General features: G+C 42.5%; 1 protein-coding gene across 13 annotated transcripts in view; it reads right to left on the bottom strand.

Annotated features, from left to right (window-relative positions):
• Positions 1-2,629: 2,629 nt before the first annotated feature.
• Positions 2,630-20,858, bottom strand: part of LOC125460282 (contactin-4-like) — a 2,333,145-nt gene continuing 2,314,916 nt past the window's right edge. For all 13 annotated transcript variants that reach the window (XM_048547566.2, XM_048547564.2, XM_048547580.2 and 10 more), the window contains one exon: positions 2,630-3,807. In XM_048547566.2, coding sequence (XP_048403523.2) covers positions 3,704-3,807 — 104 coding nt within the window. In that variant the 3' untranslated portion in view covers positions 2,630-3,703. The remainder of the gene's footprint in view (positions 3,808-20,858) is intronic.

Raw genomic sequence — 20,858 nt, 5'->3', positions numbered from 1 at the left:
CTTTCCAGAATGTTATGCAGCAAAGTTGGGTGGAGTATTTGTGGATTGGAAGGCAGAAAGTTTGGAAAGTGCTAGCAGGGGAGAAGCCGTGTGTGGTCCCTTTTAAAAAAATGTGCCTTTTCTTCTTCTAGAGGTTCAAAAAGGATGTCTATAGGCAGCATCTTGTGGGTTTACAGGTGTGCAGAGGGTACTTGAATTAAAACATTTGTATGAAAAGGCTGTATGGTTAGCAAGCCACGCAGCAGTTTTGTTTTGTGACCAAGACAACAAGTTTTGAATTCAGCCAGTCAATTTGGACCAAGCACTTAGGTTGCAAAAAATAATCAAATTTAAATCTGATGGTTTTGACAACATATGACCAAATATATTGTAAGAAATTGACATGTCATCAAGGGTATAAAAGGAGAGGGCAGTTGGATAAAGGCAGGAGAACTAACTGCCATTTCCTAGAGTTAACAGCTCTCAGCTTGCAAGAGACAATCACAGGTTCTCACAGTTTTCTTTAAGTCTTAGATTTACTTATGGCACAACTAGTTAATAGTCCTGACAGAAGAATCGATGGAGAAGGCATTCCTGACAGAGCTTATGGATGGAGAAGCCATTCCTGACAGAACATTAAACCGAAAAGGCATAGAACATTCTGGAAGACATGTGATCTGGCTGGAATTTTGAGAGATGAAAGTCTATGTTTTTTTTTATTTTATGTAAGCATTTATTGGAAGAACATACCATTAGAATCTTGTTTTATTTAGGAATAGTCAGTAGTTAGATGAAGTTTATTTAGTTTGTTAATAGTTTAGTCAATTTCTTCTCTGTCAGAGTTGGATAAATAAATTGCTACTTGTTGATTATAAAGTGAGTGTCAGGCGTTTATTTTAGTTCACCACAAAAAGTTGCTGATAGGCAGGTTACATCAATTTTCACACTCTTTTTTAACGGATCTTAGGGCGAGGTGCTCCTGTTTGGATGTTTTGGTTTCAGTTCTTGGGGCCGGGGTTGGCGGGTGCACGTCAACCTCCTCCTTATAAAAGTTAATCTCTCCACAGATGCTCCCAGGCCTGCTGAGCTTTTCCAGCAATTTCTGTCTTTGTTTCTCATTTCTAAAGTTGGGCTTGTGAACACATGGGTTTCCAACTTTTGGTGAACAAGATTGCATGATGAAGTTCAGATTGACTTGTAGTGTTGTTAATGCATCACTAGAAAAGTTTTTTTTAAACTCACATGAGTAATCAAAAAGTGATCAAGACAAGAAAAATGCTAATTCCTACCAGCAGACACCAAACATAGACATAAGTCAATTCCCCATACCCTCATCCGTCACCCATCAACAATGTCGACCACATACAATGTCTGTCAAACAGGACTCATATTGAACATTCATACATTCTACCTCACCCTCCTACACTAACCCAATACTGCAAGGCTTAGACCCATTAATTCCAGCTTCCGCATTCCTAACTCAGGCGCAGTGTCAATGGTCAATAACTTCCATTGCAGTGGAATGTTAGACTGACACCCAATAAGAACAGGGGATCTTTGCTTCTTGCCATGCAAACCCAGCTTTGTCCTCACAGACACAGCATGCTTTTATCAGGTACCAGATACAGCTCCCAGTGTCCAACTAGAGAGGCTAATACATCTTAACTTGTGCAGAATAGTGACATTCAGAGAGAATCATGGAATCATAGAATCTCCACAGTGTGAAAACAGGCCCTTTGGCCCAACATGTCCACACCAACCCTCAGAGAACTTTAGTAACCTATGTTCTTTAACAATCAGATGGGGAGAGCTCGCTAGTTGCAGGTCCAAAACAGAAAAAAATATGAATATGGGCTTTGAGGAGAGTCAAAAAAATGATGCAAATCTTCAGATTGTTTTCTAAACAAGAAGGAGAAATCTATCAATGCTATTATATTCATATGACTTGTATCTTTTGATAACAATAAACTATGTAACATAGTTAAATGGCTTTAACTGTGCAATGAAAGAAAATGGTGAAAGGAAACTGAGCAAACAAACAGAGCTTGAACTGATTTGTAAAGAGGAATTTGTGAATCAATGTCAAGGTCAGGTGTAGAAAGGGAAAGAAAGACAGGAAGGAATGATTGGATTGAAGGACAGGGATTTGGGATAGGCGGAGAAAAAGCAAAGAAAAATCAGAATTAAACAAAAATAATTTGAACATTCAAAATGATACTATGAGCAATGCTACGGAAACTCATACCTTGTATGCACAGTGTTCAATCTCAGTATGCACTAAAATCCCAGTTCTAAATTTGAGTTATTACTGAAATTACAATTGTGTATACCTCAGTCTTGGCACCCAACATCTATCCTGACTGCAACTGGTAAAAAGATGGGATCATGAAATGTGACCTGTCTACTACAAATTGGGATTATTGAGAGGAGGATAATAGGGGGAAAACTGTTTCAAGACAGATTTATTTCAAAGGATTCTGTCAAATTCCTATTTACAGAATTAAGCAAACAATATTTAAATGTAAATACTGCTGCCTACATTAACAGTGGCCAGTCATAACAGACGAATGAAAAATATAAAACAGATTTGAAGTTTAAAAAACATAGCTGTAAACAATTATTTTTTGGAAAGTAGATCAGACTATTAAAATACTAGAACAACAATACAGATTTAATTTGGTAAACAAACCGACTTCAGCTCACCTTTACAACTATTCTAGTCACAGAGCTTCTTGTAAAGTGATGTTGCTCCTGACATATATTTACAAATATGCACTGTCAGACTTTATGTACATTAATTTAACAGCAATGTAAATGCACCTTCACATGCGACATCACAGATTTTGATATCATTTACCTTTTTGATTTGTTGACTTGTTTCTTGCCCCAGCCCGCAATCCCTCCACCATGTCATCAACTTTGTAAATATGCTGCATATTACAATTACACCAATGCATACCTACTAATTAATTTTAGGCTTTCTCATCATTAAATTTAATTTAATTTCATTGGTTCCAACTACATTAGAATACACTTGAAAATCCAGGTTCTGTCTTGCTTACTGCAGCAAAAATAAAGGTATTTCAAATAATAAAAAGTTAGAAGGTGATGTGAAATGTGGAAATAAATACATATATTTTACTTTTCATTTGTTATGACTGCACCTGGATAATTCAGAGAAACCTTTGTTATTTAAGGTATAGCTATTGTGCCAATGTTATCTGGTTAAGTCTCCTATTTTAGTACAAGCAACAGTGAATTCAGGTATAGGTGACAGGTTTGAAAATTGTATTACAATGTTAAAAAGCTACCACACATTCCAAATAACATCAACAAATTGTGTTAAATCATAACTTTGAAAATATTGAACATTTCACATGTATAAATATAACCATCTGTACATTATATGCAATTATTAGATTGCACGCTTTGGTGACATCATGTCTCTGATGTTTTTCAGATGTTGACTTTAGTGCATTTGAAAAATCCAAAGGAAACCTCAGGCAAAGAACATATCTCTCAACTTAATTTGTTGGGTGAATTGTATTTGTAATTATAGGTATGTCCACATAAATTTGAAATGACAAGGCATACAGTAATAAAGACTTATAGGAAAAGATAACATTGGTGAGTTATTAAATGCACACTAGCAAAATTTGCAGATTTACTCATTAGTCTTTAGATTGTTGACTGATTATATGGTGTTAGGTAGGTCAGTATGCTTTCACCATAATGCTGATCTAGCTGACAGGGACAGCACTATAGTGCTAAAGGCTGATAGCGTGCAGGCATTTGATGCTGAAGTTCCAGATCTTCCACCATCTGGATCTGTGAACAGAAACAAAATGCAGTTATTTAGAATTGCAAAAATGACTTTTAAATAATGCTTAGAAGTGACTTTGCTTATCATTTATCCAATGTTGTAAATAAATATTAAACAAAATTGGTGAAAGTATTTTATTCTCTCCAACAGAGAGTATTCAATATGTGTTGTGGAAGAATGTCAAGTGTGTCTCAATAGAGCCAGGACTTTGGACTGTCATTACTCTCTGAAGCTCACAGCACTGTCTAGGCTGGGCAGATGTGCAGATAAATGTTGAAGTCCGAAAGTTGCTGTCAATGATTCCCAGTTTCCACACGGTACATTGCTGAAGACGAGCTCCATTCCCCTCCCCCGCCCCTGCCAGTCTGCAATTAAATTAAAATCACTGAACTGACAAGAAAGTTCCCTTTTTGACTGATCTTGTCTCAAAACTCTCGGAAAAGTTACACCTCATTGAATGAGTTGTAATTGGGTTTTTATTCATCTTGGTCGCTCAATGGTAAAGTGACTTACTGATCCCCAAAACCAAATGCACATTTGTAGAATTTCAAATTTCTCTGACACAACTCTACCTCTTTTAAATATGAAGTTTCTTTATGATAACTCAGTTTCTACTCAAACAAGTGTATCTCCCAAATATTTATTTTTCTGTTTGTAAAAATTAATGAAAAATGAAGAATAGTCATTCCTTGAACCACCTGATTTGCTGTCCTGGGTGTTTCCCCTTTCAGGACAATCAGGAATGGGAGGTCATAGTTTTAGGCTAAGGGATCATAGATTTGAAACAGGGAATGAGGGGAGGAAATACATCTCTCAAAGATCTATGAATCCATGAATTTACAATTTCAGAGTGAAGCAGACGGAGGGATACTGAAAGCAATTTAAGGAGGGGATCAACAGGTTTTTAGTTAGTAATGCGTTAAAGGGTTATGGAAAATGGGCAGCAAAGTGGAATTAAGGCAGAGATGAGGTCAGCCATCATCATTTCAAATGGTGGGGCAGGCTCGAGGGGCTGAATTGTTGAGTTCTCACTTTCCTCCCCAATAACAACCAATTCACTAATCTGAGATAAATCTGTCAAATTATGTAATGGTACACTTGTCTTTAGTCCACTTTGCTGGACCCTAAAATTCTTCAAACAGATATACTGCTGCCCATCAGTCTGGGATGAATCAAAATTCAGGGGGTGGGGTGATCACCTCATAGTATTATCATGAGACAATTAGTTCAGAAATGTGGTTGATGTTCCGGAAACCTGGCTTTGATCCCACAATTTGGCCCCAGACCTGATCTTTGATCGCCACTGATGGCCCTCACAGATGAAGAAATCCTTCCAAGTAGATAGGGGATTTTCATTATAGCTGTATTCCAATGGAAGACTATCTCCTATCCCTCATGGATAGCAAGGATTTGTATATACATCAGACATGACAGTGTAGGAGCGGAAAGCCTTTTTGCATTAATATTCCAAGAACTGAGCAAATACACTTTGGTAGCTCTTACTATTTCATTGCTCAGTAAATAACCAACATTTTATGATCACATGAATGTACTATTGGACTGCTCAGATCCCAGAATGCAACTTAGCTTGATGAATCATATATTTATTTATTTTTTTGTTAATATGATGATTCATCACTAAAATGTAGTCACACGAGCCTGTAGACATTTCTTTAAAAACTGTGCATGAAGTTATGACACAATAGAAATCACAACAAATAGACCAAGCTGCAGATGATGTTTTATAGTTTTGACCTGTTACACTGAGACAGTGTCCCTTCAAGAGACAGATCAGAATTAATGAGTCATCAGGCAGGGTCTTGTTAAGAATATAAAGTGTGAAGCTGGATTAACACAGCAGGCCAAGCAGCATCTCAGGAGCACAAAAGCTGACGTTTCGGGCCTAGACCCTTCATCAGAGAGGGGGATGGGGTGAGGGCTCTGGAATAAATAAGACTCGTTTTGGGTTCTTACACTATGCACAACTTCCAAATAAAGCTTTCCTGAAAAGGTTACAGTAAATAACCGGTTTGCATGTTCTTTAGTTCTGACGAGAGCGTAGAAACTACCCAGTATAGAATACGCATCTACATACGCATAAATTTTCAATAAAAGTTAGAAAGATCATGATATGTTGCCCTTACCATCTATTACAGAGACTCATGACCAAAGAAATTGCACTGTTACTTAGGTTTTTACTGAACTGACTCATTCAAAGTTCTCTTCCATGGAGCTTGGAAACAATTAGATGAATCCTTTCAGAGCCTGTTAATATGAAAACTTCACACATCTCAGTTTCAACAACTTGTAGAAATGTTGTCCAACTTTACTGGCTAGAAAGCTACACAAACTAGACACTTCTTCTGGAGTGAATGATAATCTCCTACTAAAAGAGAAACTAAAAGTTGTTTCTGATTTCACGTCTGGTGTTTTCTGAACTGAACTGTGTTCTGAATCTGGTGAGCAGAGTGTGTAGTAGTCAGACCCTAATGCACCATGAGAAGTCCAATAATGTTGTCAAGGTGATGAAATTTACTTTTCTGAAATTACCTTTACTTTCCTTGCTATCTAGGGCAAAAGACTTCATAGATAAAGACAAAAGCTGAGCTGTTATGAACAACCTTACTCTTTTACAAGTAGCAAAGTAAGTTAAAAATTACTATTATACAAACTCAAATCATATCCCCCCCAAATCCAAACACACATATTTGTATACAAACAAGGCAAGTGGAAACATACAGGTCTACGAAGGTGTTATGAAAAAAGAGAGAAAAAAAACATTTTTGTCAAATCATCTGTGAAACAAAGGATAAAGTTTGATAAAACTAATTGTTGGAGGTCAAGCAAATCTCTTGCAGAGATACAGGGATGGACTAAGCTTTAGTTCAGATAGAAATCCCGTTGGATCTAAGCTTTTGAAAAGAGGCCCTCAGTGTGGAGCCTTTTAGTTTTAGCAAAAGTAGTGCAAGTTTTGAAATATGGAACTTTTAAGAATCATAATTTTTCACATACAACCAGGAACAAGAGAAAGGGAACTGCAGCTTTTAATTTGCTTACTGATGTTGTTATTTGTGCCAGCAATACTGTTACTTCCTCATAGCCCTTCCTTAGGTCTCTGACACAGAAACCCAGTCGAGCTAGGTTTTCTAGGCAAACATCAGCTGCCATAATCTTTTCTAATCCTTTTGACATAGTCTACATATTTAAATATTTACTTCTGCATTTCAATACAAAACATTAGCTTGTTATTTTCTCTCCTCTGCCTGTAACTATTTTCTGTTATTAAAGAAGATCATCTCTATTTTATCAAAGTAGGGAGAATTATTTTATAATGACAGCCCTGAATACCAAGAAAGGTACTTCTTATTCAGTGTATTCTACTCACATTTCCAGCTGCAAGCACTGAAGATTAGTAAGAATTACATGACACTGCAGTACAACAGAATTTATTTGTCATTCCATTATCAGAAAACCATGCAAACATAATTGTTGTCAAAAAGTAGTTTTATTACTGTGAAAAAGAGGACAGAAGAAATGTTACCTTATGAAATCTACAGTGATGTTTGTTTTATTTAGTGTAACACAATTATGTAAAGAATTGTGGCGGCATTAAGTAAAAATAATCAGATTTTATTTCATCCAATAGCTCTGAACAAAATAATCTGTTCTAACTCAATAAATTCAACTGATGCTACTTAGGAGCATTTGTTCAGTATACCGTGGTAATAAATGTGTAAACTCAAATCAAACTTCTCTGAATGTGGCTTTTCTTATTCTTTGAATTTACTTTTCCCTCTGGATATCAATGTCTTGGCAATCTAATCTAAAAGTTCAGTTTGGTGGAATGAATTCCAAGAACATGATGTGCATCGTAAGATTAGATTACAACCATCATATCATCACCCAGCAATCTGCCCGATGCTGGTGCTTTTCATTAACTATTCATGGGATCTGAATGGACAAAACAAGGCAATTCACCTGCTCTCCTTCTGTGAATGTGCCTTCCTCAGCACCACAACTCCAAGTGTCAGCTAAGACGAGAATCATGTACGGAAAAGCTTATGAGGTGACACCCTTCCACAGAGATGCAATAGTGTTAAGCTAATGACAGAATTACAACAGACATTAAAATTGTTTCTTCTGAAAAGCAGTATTATTGGTAACCTGCTGAGATTTTTAAAGGGCTAACAATGCATAATTTAGATGTTTCAGAAGGATAATTCTCCTGACCGCTTAGCTCAGTAGTTATAAGATCATTTTAAACCAAATGTTTGGTGTTCAACATATCTCATCTAAGAGATTTTGTTCACATGAAAACATATTTACACAACGCTAAGCTGGAAATGACTGAAATGGAACTTCAGCGGCTCCACTGCAGATGGAATTTACCCATGAAGATCTTCTTGTTTCTGAACAATGGCCAACTCACCAAGGCAACGGCCACACAATTTTGCCTGTGAAATCAGTCTGTCATTTACTTCTTTCCCAGTACCCACTCTAATGAACGAATTAACTTCCTTACATATGCTGACTGGATTCCATGCTGATTCCTACTTTCATAGGCTGTACCAGAGTTGGTAAACTCCAAAACAGTTTTCAGAACAAAATCCAATTTGTCGGGTCATTAAAAGTGAAACACAGGAAGACCCAAGAATAGAAATGATCACGAGGAAATCTGGGAGCTTGAACAGTTGAGTGCTCAACCTCCAACATGAAGGTCATGAGTTTGAATCCCAGAGCTGCCTATCAGTTAGCTCCTCCGGCCTTGTGAGTGAACTCTGTTACTCTGGGGCAGATCCCAGGGATACATAAATGAAGCATTCCATCTCAGGAACGAGAAAAGGAGATGCCTACCTTGTAGACCATTCTGCTGCCCCTGTTACAGTGGAATGAATAGTGATGACTCAAAAGAAGCAGAAGCAAGATAGGATGAAAGAGTATCAGAGATAATGGGAACTGCAGATGCTGGAGAATTCCAAGATAATAAAATGTGAGGCTGGATGAACACAGCAGGCCAAGCAGCATCTCAGGAGCACAAAAGCTGACGTTTCGGGCCTAGATCCTTCATCAGAGAGGGGGATGGGGAGAGGGAACTGGAATAAATAGGGAGAGAGGGGGAGGCGGACCGAAGATGGAGAGAAAAGAAGATAGGTGGAGAGAGTATAGGTGGGGAGGTAGGGAGGGGATAGGTCAGTCCAGGGAAGACAGACAGGTCAAGGAGGTGGGATGAGGTTAGTAGGTAGATGGGGGTGCGGCTTGGGGTGGGAGGAAGGGATGGGTGAGAGGAAGAACCGGTTAGGGAGGCAGAGACAGGTTGGACTGGTTTTGGGATGCAGTGGGTGGTGGGGGAAGAGCTGGGCTGGTTGTGTGGTGCAGTGGGGGGAGGGGACGAACTGGGCTGGTTTAGGGATGCAGTAGGGGAAGGGGAGATTTTGAAACTGGTGAAGTCCACATTGATACCATTAGGCTGCAGGGTTAAACGTCAGCTTTTGTGCTCCTGAGATGCTGCTTGGCCTGCTGTGTTCATCCAGCCTCACATTTTATTATCTTAGAACGAAAGAGTGAAGGCTTTTATGCACAAAACATTGAGTTTATGGATTACTTCTTGATAATTGACATCAGTTGTCAAAATACCTTCAACAGTACTGAATTTTGCCAGTTGTAGTTAAAATGTGTTGTCAAATGAGATTCAAGGTACTCAGTAACTCACGGCTCACAGTGACTTTCTCAAGCAATCTTCTGTTCTCCACCTCATTTATAATGCAACTGGGTTCTTCAATGGAATTATGTGCAGGAGAAGTGGAAGTGCTCAGCACTGCTGTGGCCTTGCAATGCTCATGTCACTAACACCATAGTTAATGATTAGTTGCACAACACTTTAGCATGCAGCAAATTTAGGAACTGCCCCTCACACTGTGGTGCTTGATCATTATCACTGAGGACATGATCCAAAAAGGAAAATTCACACCCTGCTTCATGGAGAGGGACCTGGAGGTAGACAATATGATGGAGAGAGGGGCCATCATTTCTTTTCCTGGGTACTACTGCACAAGGCTACACTACCAGAGTCAGCCAGCCTGGATACAGATAGTGGCCTGGGCCAGTGTTGTCTCACATGCTAAAAGGAATGACCAACAGTGCAGGAAGAAGGCGAATGGTCATCTGTCCACCGCAAGGGTAAATGCTACCATACTCTCCCAGCTATCTCACACTTGCAGGGTCATCACTCAGTTTAACTCTGCCACTGTCTCTCACCAAGACTCATGGACTGCAGCTTTTGCTATTTTATGTATCATTTCCATTCAATGGCTAAGGCTTACCTTATCCAGACCAAACTACTGATCCTTCTGCCTTCTACTCTTCCTCCTCACTCATTGGGGACATCTACCTGTCCCTCCAGTACTACATCAATATTATCTGCTCTTCCATCCACTACCCTCTTACTCAAACCCTTTGCTATTTTTTCCTCCAATGAGACAGTCATATCCAGCCCTTCCTGCACAGTGATGTCTCCACTGCATCCTAACTGATTGATCTGTAATTCTCAGGCTAGCTGCATTTGAACTGTATGACTAACCTGGCCCAATCCTTGGAGGAGAAGGACATAGAACCTGAGTTTCTGGTAGGACCAAAGGCCTGACTGATGATCACCAATTCCCTGCTTTGGAATTGAAAAAGCACCTTTTCAGAGCGTCGTGCTACTCTCTGACTAATCATAGTCTGCCTTTACCCTACAAAGGACTATGCTGCTTTGATCTTTTTAAGTCATGGTCATTTTCTTGGTGCTTTGTGCAGTGTATTTGCCACATAAGCTGCAGAAACATGCTGAGGGGTTGGCATTGATGAAGCTCAGTGCTATATAGTGAGATATTCCAGCCCTTGGCTGTTCAGTGCTGCCCACTGTGAAAAGGTGTTTGCCTCTCCCTCAGTGCTCAAAATCAATGTAAGCTACACAGATATTTACAAACTCAAGTAAGCCCAAAGATGTATGGATATCGCTGTGTCCAAAGCAACCTGCCAGAAGTATACAAGTCACAGGTGTTACTGAGTTCTAAATGAATGCAGTGAAAGGCTGAAGTGGTGTGAGAGTTGGTCTGAAGCAGACAGTGTGGAAGATGGTTGTTTGCTAATGCTGACTCACTTGAATGAAGAGTTGAGGAGGATGGTGGCCATGGAGCATGCACGGATAATGTGCTGCACACACACATGGATGATTGCTGGGATAGATATTGGGGAACTACAGCTGCCTATTACTCACCCTGACTGACACATTGGGAATTTGAGCTTTCTAGACTTTTTAGGAAAGGAAAGGACAGTTGGCAGTTGCATAGAAATAGGGTGAGTTGTGCTCGTTATGACATACAAATTAATGTAAATAAGATAGTTACTGTTTAATAGTGAACTAATGAACTTGCTGGTCAAAGCTGAAAGGAAAAGCTGGAATTGTATCAGAGATAATGGGAACTGCAGATGCTGGAGAATCTAAGATAATAAAGTGTGAAGCTGGATGAACACAGCAGGCCAAGCAGCATCTCAGGAACACAAAAGCTGATGTTTCGGAAAAGCTGGAAAACTTTTTCTCAGCATTGAGATTTCGACTTTCTTTTCAATTCTCCTCAGATGTTCCTAATTTCCCATCACCCATGCCACAGCATGGAAAGGGAAAATTCTATCAATTGATTGGAAGACTTTCTGTTTGTTGAAAAGTTTCGGTCACATACAATATTGAATTTCCTTTATTGCGTTCAAACTCACATAGCAGACTATGAACTAAATTCATCTGTACACTCTAAAGAAACTGTCAGATGATTATAGAGAAAGATAATTAGTTTTTCTGAGGTATTGACCCCCAGCTAAGTGGTACAGGCATTCATTTCCCTCTCTCTGACCAATATCTCCCACAAAATAACCATTCTTCATGTGTGTTTGTTAAGGTACTACAGGGAAGTATGGAGATTCATGATTCTTTTCTTCCCGCTCACTTTAGCCACAGCAACAAAAACCTGATGTGTGAAGATCAGATATGACCTTGCAGGCAGCTGCATTAAACCAGTGGCTAGTAGGTCAATCATGTGTCTAAAATGAACTTAAATGGGCATGGATGCTTCAGTCTTGGATTCATTTGCACAGGAAATCAAATTATTGTGATCATTTCATGCTGAAGCAAGCATTTTTCCCCCCAAGAGATTATTTTATACCAGAACAATCCTGGAAAATCTGTCAGAATTCTTTGAGGAGGCAATGAACAAGTGAGACAAAGGAAAAGCCGATGGATATGATGTAATTGCATTTCCAGTAAACCTTTGACAAGGTGCCACACAGAAAGCAGAAAAATAAGACAAGAGTTCATGGCGTTAGGGACAAGGTACCAGCATGGATAAAGGGTTGGCTGACTAGGGGAAGGCAGAGAGAGAGAGTGAATAAAAGGGTCCTTTTCAGGATGGCAGCCAGTGATTTGTGGATTTTTGCAGGCATCAGCGCTGGGACCACATCTATTCATGCTATATATCAACAATCTGGGTGAAAGCACTGATGGTACTGTTGGTAAGTTTGCAGATGACACAACAATAGGTGTGGAGTGACAGATATGTTGAGGAAGCATGGAGTCTGTAGAGAGACTCGGACAAGAGCGGGCAAAGAAGTGCCAGATAAAATACACTGTGGGAACGTGTGACCTTGTGCATTTTGGTCAGAAGAATAGAGGTGTAAGCTATTTCTAAACGGGGAAAGGCTTCAGAAATCTGAAGCTCAAGGGAATTAGGAGTCCTTTTTCAGGATTCTCTTAAGGCTGATACGCAGATTCAGTTGGAAGTTGTGAAGGCACATGCAATATTAGTATTCATTTCAAGTGGGTTAGAATACAAGAGCAGTGATATGGTGCGAAGGCTGTGTAAGACTCTGGTCAAATCTCATTTGGAATATCAAGAGCAGTTTTTAAGGAAAGGATATGCAGCGGCACGTTGGCACAGTGGTGAGCCCTGCTGCCTCACAACGGCAGGGACCCAGGTTCAATTCCACCCTCGAGTGACTGTCTGTGTGGCATTTGCACATTCTCCCCATGTCTGCGTGGGTTTCCTCCTGGTGCTCTGGTTTCCTACCACAGTCCAAAGATGTGCAGGCTGGGTGGATTGGTCAAGTTAAATTGCCCAGAGTGTTCCGGGATGAGTAGATGAGGGAGGTGGATTTGGGTGGGTGCTCTGAGGGTTGGTGTGGACTTGTTGGGCCAAAGGGCCTATTTTCCACATCATAGCGATTCTATAATAGGCGGCCCTTGGAGGGGGGTCGAGGGAAGGTTTACAAGAACGATTCTGGGAATGAGGGGCTTATCACAAAAGGAGTGGTTGTTGACTCTGGGTCTGTATTCGATGGAGTTTAGAAGGATGAGGGGGGATCTGATTGAAGCTGACAGAATACTGAGAGATCTGGATAGAGAGTGGATGTGGAGAAGATGCTTCCACGAATAGGAGGAGCGAGGATCTGACAGCACAGTCTTAGAGTGAAGGGACAACCTTTCAGAGCTGAGATGAGGAAGAATTTCTTCAGCCAAAGGATGGTGAATCGGGGGAACTCATTACTGCAGAAGGCTGTGGAAGCTAAGTCATTGACTGACTTTAAGACAGGGATTGAGAGTTTCTTGATTAGAAAGGGGATCAAGGCATATAGGGAGCAGGCAGGAGAAGGCTGAAAAATATATCAGCCGGGGTTGAATATTGAGCAGGTTTAATGGGCCAAATGACCAAAGCCTGCTTGCACACGTTCTGGTCTTATAACAGTACAAATCAATTCTGATGATAGTTCTTCTCATGTAATTGCAAGTTTATCTGAACAATTCCTAATTTAAAATAGCTGGTTTTAGATTTCTGGTGGATGTGGGTGAGGCGGATTTCAACTGGAATAGAATTACGAGCACCAAAATTGCTCGAAAGATGACTGAGTTTGAGAGGAAGGAAGGATAATATTCAGGATTTTAACCAACTAGTGAGGAACTGCTATTGGAAGAACATATTTGAGCGAACTGCTATTGGAAGAACATATTTGTGCATGGTAAATTAGAATAGGGTCTGGCTTCCTGGTAATGCTTCACTGAACAGTCTGTCAGCTGTTCCTGCCAAAGTCCTCAATGACGTAGTCACATATTTGGGTACGTTAAGACCCTGGTGCCTCACTTACGGGGTAATCTTATTATCGGGAGCAAGGAAGAAAATCAGAAAGTGAGAAAATATAAATCAGAATAATTATTCTGGTGAATCAGTGATACAGTGAGACGTTTGCAGCAAAGATGTTTGACAAAAAAGACTAAATATTACAGATCTAATTTCCAACTTTAAGAATACATAGAAACATTATTTAGATTAGATTAGATTCCCTACAGTGTGGAAACAGGCCCTTTGGCCCAACAAGTCCACATCGCCTCGTGGAGCATCCCACCCAGGCCCATCCTGCTGTAACCCACACACCCCTGAACACTATGGGCAATTTAGTACGGCCAATCCACCTAGCCTGCACATCTTTGGACTGTGGGAGGAAACTGGAGCACCCGGAGGAAACCCATGCAAACACGGGGAGAAGGTCCAAACTCTGCACAGACAGTTACCTGAGGCTGGAATCGAAGCTGGGTCCCTGGTGCTGTGAGGCTGCAGTGCTAACCACTGAGCCACCATTCTACTCTGTACGTTCAAAACATACGCCCGAGCTTGGAATCGAACCCACTTGGAATATTGTGTCCAGTTCTGGTCGCCCTATTATACGAAAGATGTGGAGGCTTTGGAGAGGGTGCAAAGGAGGTTTACCAGGATGCTGCCTGGACTGGAGGGCTTGTCTTACGAGGAGAGGTTGACTGAGCTCGGACTTTTCTGTCTGGAGAGAAGGAGGAAGAGAGGTGACCTGATCGAGGTGTACAAGGTAATGAGAGGCATTGATTGAGGAGATAGCCAGAGACTTTTCCCCAGGGCAGGGTTGACTGCCACGAGGGGTCATAGTTTTAAGGTGTTAGGAGGAAGGTATAGAGGAGACGTCAGAGGGAGATTCTTCACCCAGAGAGTTGTGAGCGCATGGAATAGTTTATCAGTGGTAGTCGTGGAAGCAGAGTCATTAGTGACATTTAAGCGACTGCTGGACATGCACATGGACAGCAGTGAATTGAGGGGAATGTAGGTTAGGTTATTTTATTTTTGGATTAGGATTATTCGACAGCACAACATCATGGGCCTGTACTGTGCTGTACTTTTCTATGTTCTAACCCAGGTCCCTGGCACTGTGAGGCTGCAGTGCTAACCACTGAGCCACTGTGCATTTCAGATTGTCGACCTAGATTTCCATTTGTAATATACTAATACTGAGAGACCTAAATATTTAAGTGTTCTTGCATTCTACAAAATTAAAGTAGTAATTGACCTATAGATTTAAGAAAATGTAAACATCAAAACCTGATATTCATAAAAGGCCTGAGGTACAAAAAGACTCCCTCCTGCTCCTGTTTCTTATGACCTCACAAAAGAGATTTTCCTTTGGAAGTTTATTTTGATCAGGGAGAGATGAAAATGTAACACAAAATCCAGTTCTCACATGAGACTTTGCAACAATCCCCAAAGCACATGCGTGTATATGTCCAAAATGTTTGTGTGCGCATGTGTGTGCGCGCGCGCACGCGCACACACACACACACACGGTTCAGCTGCAAGACAAAGCAATCTGCCATGTGATCTAATCTGTCGGTTGAGGATCAAAGTGCTGTCTGACCCTGGTGACTCCTTCTCACAAGGGCTGTGGTTGCCCTGTTTTCCAGTGTGCTGCAGGACTGTGATCTACAGATAGAGAATGACGTAAGAAGACACAGCTGATTGTGTGTGTTGATTTTCTATCAACAACTGACACTAAACTCAGTGATAATGGGAACTGCAGATGCTGGAGAATCCAAGATAATGAAATGTGAGGCTGGATGAACACAGCAGGCCCAGCAGCATCTCAGGAGCACAAAAGCTGACGTTTCAGGCCTAGACCCTTCATCAGAGAGGGGTATGGGGTGAGGGTTCTGGAATAAATAGGGAGAGACGGGGAGGCCGACCGAAGATGGAGAGAAAACAAGATAGGTGGAGAGGAGAGTATAGGTGGGGAGGTAGGGAGGGGATAGGTCAGTCCAGGGAAGATGGACAGGTCAAGGAGGTGGGATGAAGTTAGTAGGTAGGAGATGGAGGTGCGGCTTGGGGTGGGAGGACGGGATGGGTGAGAGGAAGAACAGGTTAGGGAGGCAGAGACAGATTGGACTGGTTTTGGGATGCAGTGGATGGAGGGGAAGAGCTGGGCTGGTTGTGTGGTGCAGTGGGGGGAGGGGACGAACTGGGCTGGTTTTGGGATGCAGTGGGGGAAGGGGAGATTTTGAAGCTGGTGAAGTCCACATTGATGCCATTGGGCTGCAGGGTTCCCAAGCAGAATATGAGTTGCTGTTCCTGCAACCTTCGGGTGGCATCATTGTGGCACTGCAGGAGGCCCATGATGGACATGTCGTCTAAAGAATGGGAGGGGGAGTGGAAATGGTTTGCGACTGGGAGGTGCAGTTGTTTATTGCGAACCGAGCTGAGGTGTTCTGCAAAGCGGTCCCCAAGTCTCCGCTTGGTTTCCCCAATGTAGAGGAAGCCACACCGGGTACAATGGATGCAGTATACCACATTGGCAGATGTGCAGGTGAACCTCTTCTAAATGTGGAAAGTCACCTTGGTGCCTGGGATAGGGGTGAGGGAGGAGGTGTGGGGGCAAGTGTAGCATTTCCTGCGGTTGCAGGGGAAGGTGCCAGGAGTGGTGGGGTTGGAGGGCAGTGTGGAGCGAACAAGGGAGTCACGGAGAGAGTGGTCTCTCCGGAAAGCAGACAGGGGTGGGGATGGAAAAATGTCTTCGGTGGTGTGGTCAGATTGTAGATGGCGGAAGTGTCGGAGGATGATGTGTTGTATCCGGAGGTTGGTGGGGTGGTGTGTGAGAACGAGGGGAATTCTCTTTGGGCGGTTGTGGCGGGGGCGGGGTGTGAGGAATGTGTTGTGGGAAATGCGGGAGACGCGGTCAAGGGCGTTCTCGACCGCTGTGGGGGGAAGTTGCGGTCCTTGAAGAACATGGCTATCTGGGATGTGTGGGAGTGGAATGCCTCATCCTGGGACCCCATGCGGTGGAGGTGGAGGAATTGGGAATGGGGGATGGAATTTTTGCAGGAGGGTGGGTGGGAGGAGGTGTATTCTAGGTAGCTGTGGGAGTCGGTGGGCTTGAAATGGACATCATTTACAAGCTGGTTGCCTGAGATGGAGACTGAGAGATCCAGGAAGGTGAGGGATGTGTTGGAGATGGCCCAGGTGAACTTGAGCTTGCGGGTGGAAGGTGTTGGTGAAGTGGATGAACTGTTTGAGCTCCTCTGGGGAGCAAGATGCGGCGCAGATACAGTCATCAATGTAACGGAGGACGAGGTGGGTTTTGGGGTGTGTGTAGGTGCGGCAGAGGGACTGTTCCACGTAACCTACAAAGAGGCAGGCATAGCTGGGGCCCATGCGGGTGTCCATGTCCCCTTTGTCTGTGGGAAGTGGGAGGAATCGAAAGAGAAGTTGTTGAGGGTGAGGACAAGTTCGGCTAGGCGGATGAGGGTGTCGGTGGAGGGGGACTGGTTGGGCCTGCGGGACAGGCAGAAGTGGAGGGCCTTGAGGCCATCTGCATGTGGAATGCAGGTGTATAGGGACTGGATGTCCATGGTGAAAATGAGGTGTTGGGGGCCAGGGAATTGGAAGTCCTGGAGGAGGTGGGGGCTTGGGTGGTGTCACGGACGTAGGTGGGGAGTTTCTGGACCAAACCGGAGAAAATGGAGTCCAGATAGGTGGAGCTGAGTTCAGTGGGGCAGGAGCAGGCTGAGACAATGGGTCGACCAGGGCAGGCAGGTTTGTGGATTTTGGGAAGGAGATCGAAACGGGCCGTGCGGGGTTGGGGAACAATGAGGTTGGAGGCTGTGGTTGGGACGTCCCCTGAGGTGATGAGGTCATGAATAGTGTTGGAGATGATGGTTTGGTGCTCGGGTGTGGGGTCATGATCGAGGGGGCGGTAGGAGGTGGTGTCGGAGAGTTGGCGTTTGGCATCGGCGATGTAGAGGTCAGTGCGCCATACTACCACTGCGCCACCCTTGTCTGCGGGTTTGATGGTGAGGTTGGGGTTGGAGCGGAGGGCTGCCCGTTCTGAGGGGGAGAGGTTGGAGTGGGTGAGAGGGGTGGAGAGGTTGAAGCGGTTAATGTGTCTCACGGCAGTTGGAGATGAAGAGGTTGAGGGAAGGTCGGAGGCCTGGGGGTGGTGTGTTCTACTCCCCCTCCCATTCTTTAGATGACATGTCCATCTTGGGCCTCCTGCAGTGCCACAATGATGCCACCCGAATGTTGCAGGAACAGCAACTCATATTCCGCTTGGGAACCCTGCAGCCCAATGGCATCAATGTGGACTTCACCAGCTTCAAAATCTCCCCTTCCCCCCACCGCATCCCAAAACCATCCCAGTTCGTCCCCTCCCCTCACTGCACCACACAACCAGCCCAGTTCTTCCCCTCCACCCACTGCGTCCCAAAACCAGTCCAACCTGTCTCTGCCTCCCTAACCTGTTCTTCCTCTCACCCATCCCTTCCTCCCACCTCTAGCCGCACCTCCATCTCCTACCTACTAACCTCATCCCACCTCCTTGACCTGTCCATCTTCCCTGGACTGACCTATCCCCTCCCTACCTCCCCACCTATACTCTCCTCTCCACCTATCTTGTTTTCTCTCCATCTTCGGTCGGCCTCCCCGTCTCTCCCTATTTATTCCAGAACCCTCACCCCATCCCCCTCTCTGATGAAGGGTCTCGGCCTGAAATGTCAGCTTTTGTGCTCCTGACATGCTGCTGGGCCTGCTGTGTTCATCCAGCCTCACATTTTATTATCTTACTGAGCTTAATTTAAAAATGGCACGGTGGACATTGAAAGAGCAAAAATTACATACTTGCAGTTGTCACAACTTTTAACAAACACCGACTATACTTTGTTATCTATTCGTACTCTCGCTTTGACAAAACAAACTCCTCAGAAATTCGTTGATAAAACCCAAAGACATGCAAAACTCACAATGCCATCTCACTCAAAAACTGAATAAATCCAGCCTGTTGTTTCAACTGGTCTTAGTTTTATTGATTTTCAGGAAGAAAATCCTGATGTAATGGGGATCTAACAGAAAGGTTCAAATTAGGTTGTGCACACCTAAGCTTTCAACAACGCAAGTATAATCTTGATTAGGATTTCAACCTACATCTGCAGCTTGCTTAAAAAATCTGATTTTTAGCTGCCAGGATGCCAATGTTACTGTGAGCAAAGGCCTGTACCTTGTGCTTTGTTCAGGACTGTGCGAACCACACTGGAAATGCCAGTTGTTTGCTAAAATGGTACAACTACGACAACTAGCCAACATTTCTCTGCAAAAATTAACTATTACTGGTAGATTGAGTATTGGAGTTGGGATGTGGTGTTGAAGTTGTACAATATGTTGAGTATTGGAGTTGGGATGTGGTGTTGAATAATTACATATGCCCAAATACCCAACTAATTATCAATCAGACACACCAGCTTCGACATTGCTTTAATATGCTGGCCAGAAATCCCCATTTTCTTTAAATACAAAGAGAAATCTTTTTTGAACTCCTTGTAGGTATAGGTGATATGCTCGGTTAACTTTAGAACAGAGGCAAGTTACTGACAAAACATAATTAGCTAACTTTGTCCTGATACTAAACTGATATACAACTAAGAATGAATTTATTTTCAATGACCTTTCATTGATAAATTATAATTAGGTTGCTGTGAAGAAAACAGCAGAAATCAGAGGAATTTCTTTGTTACGGAGTATTGTGCAATACAACATTAAGACACATATGTAATAAAGATATTAAAAAGGAACAAGGGGAAATCATTTTATTTCCACCAAAAATAGTGAGATTAAGACAATCCTGGTTTGTCAGACATTTAAGGATGTTGTATTTTTGTGTATTATGTTACTAAGTTGGCTATCTTTGGGAAAAGACCTTTGCCATTCACCTGATCAATGCCCCTCATGATTTTATAAATCTCTTTAAGGTCACCCCTCAACCTTCTCCAGTGTGGTGAAAAAAATCCCAGCCTATCAGTCTCTCCTTATAACTCAATCCCTCTAGCCTCAGCAATATCCTGATTATTTTTTTTTCTGAACCCTCTCTAATTCATAATATCTTTCCCACAGCAGGACAACCAGAACTGTACATAGCACTCCAAAAGTGGCCTCATCAACATATTGTACAACTTCAACACAACATCCCAACTCCAATACTCAATGGTCTGACCAGTAAAGGCAAGTGTGTTAAATGCCTTCTTAACCCCATCTCTACATGTGAGGCAAATTTCAAGGAACTATCTGCCTGAACTCCCAGGTCTTTCCAATTGACTACACTACCCAGCGCCATTAACCAGATAAGTCCTGTCCTTGTTTATTTTACCAAAATGCAAGACCTCACATTTATCCAAATTAAACTCTGTCTGCCATTCCTCAAACCATTGGCCTAACTGATAAGGATCCCTTTGTAAGCTTTGGTAACCTTCTTCCCTGTTGACCATATGACTAATTCTGATGTCATCCAGAAACTTACTAACCATGGCTCCTAAATCTCATCCAAACAGTTTACATAAATTAGAAACAAAAGTGGACCCAGCCTAATCCCTGTGGAACACCGCTGGTCGCAGGCCTCCAGTCTAAAAGACAACCCTTCACCATCACCCTGTATCTCCTATCTTCAAGCCAATTTTGTATCCAATTGGCAAGGTCTCCCTGAATGCTTTGTGATCTAACTTTACCAAACAGTCTATCATGCAGAACCTTGCCAAAGGCATTACTAAAGCCCATGTAGATTTCAATCTTTTGGTTGCATCCTCAAAATCTCAGTCAAGTTTGTGAGACACAATTTTAGAGAAGTTCATAGAATCCCCAGTGTGGAAGCAGGCCCTTCAACTCAGCAAGTCCACAACAACACACTCACAGCATCCCACCTA

Source organism: Stegostoma tigrinum, chromosome 11 (assembly GCF_030684315.1).
Source record: "Stegostoma tigrinum isolate sSteTig4 chromosome 11, sSteTig4.hap1, whole genome shotgun sequence".
NCBI lineage: Eukaryota > Metazoa > Chordata > Chondrichthyes > Orectolobiformes > Stegostomatidae > Stegostoma > Stegostoma tigrinum.
This window is presented reverse-complemented; position numbering and strand designations above follow the sequence as displayed.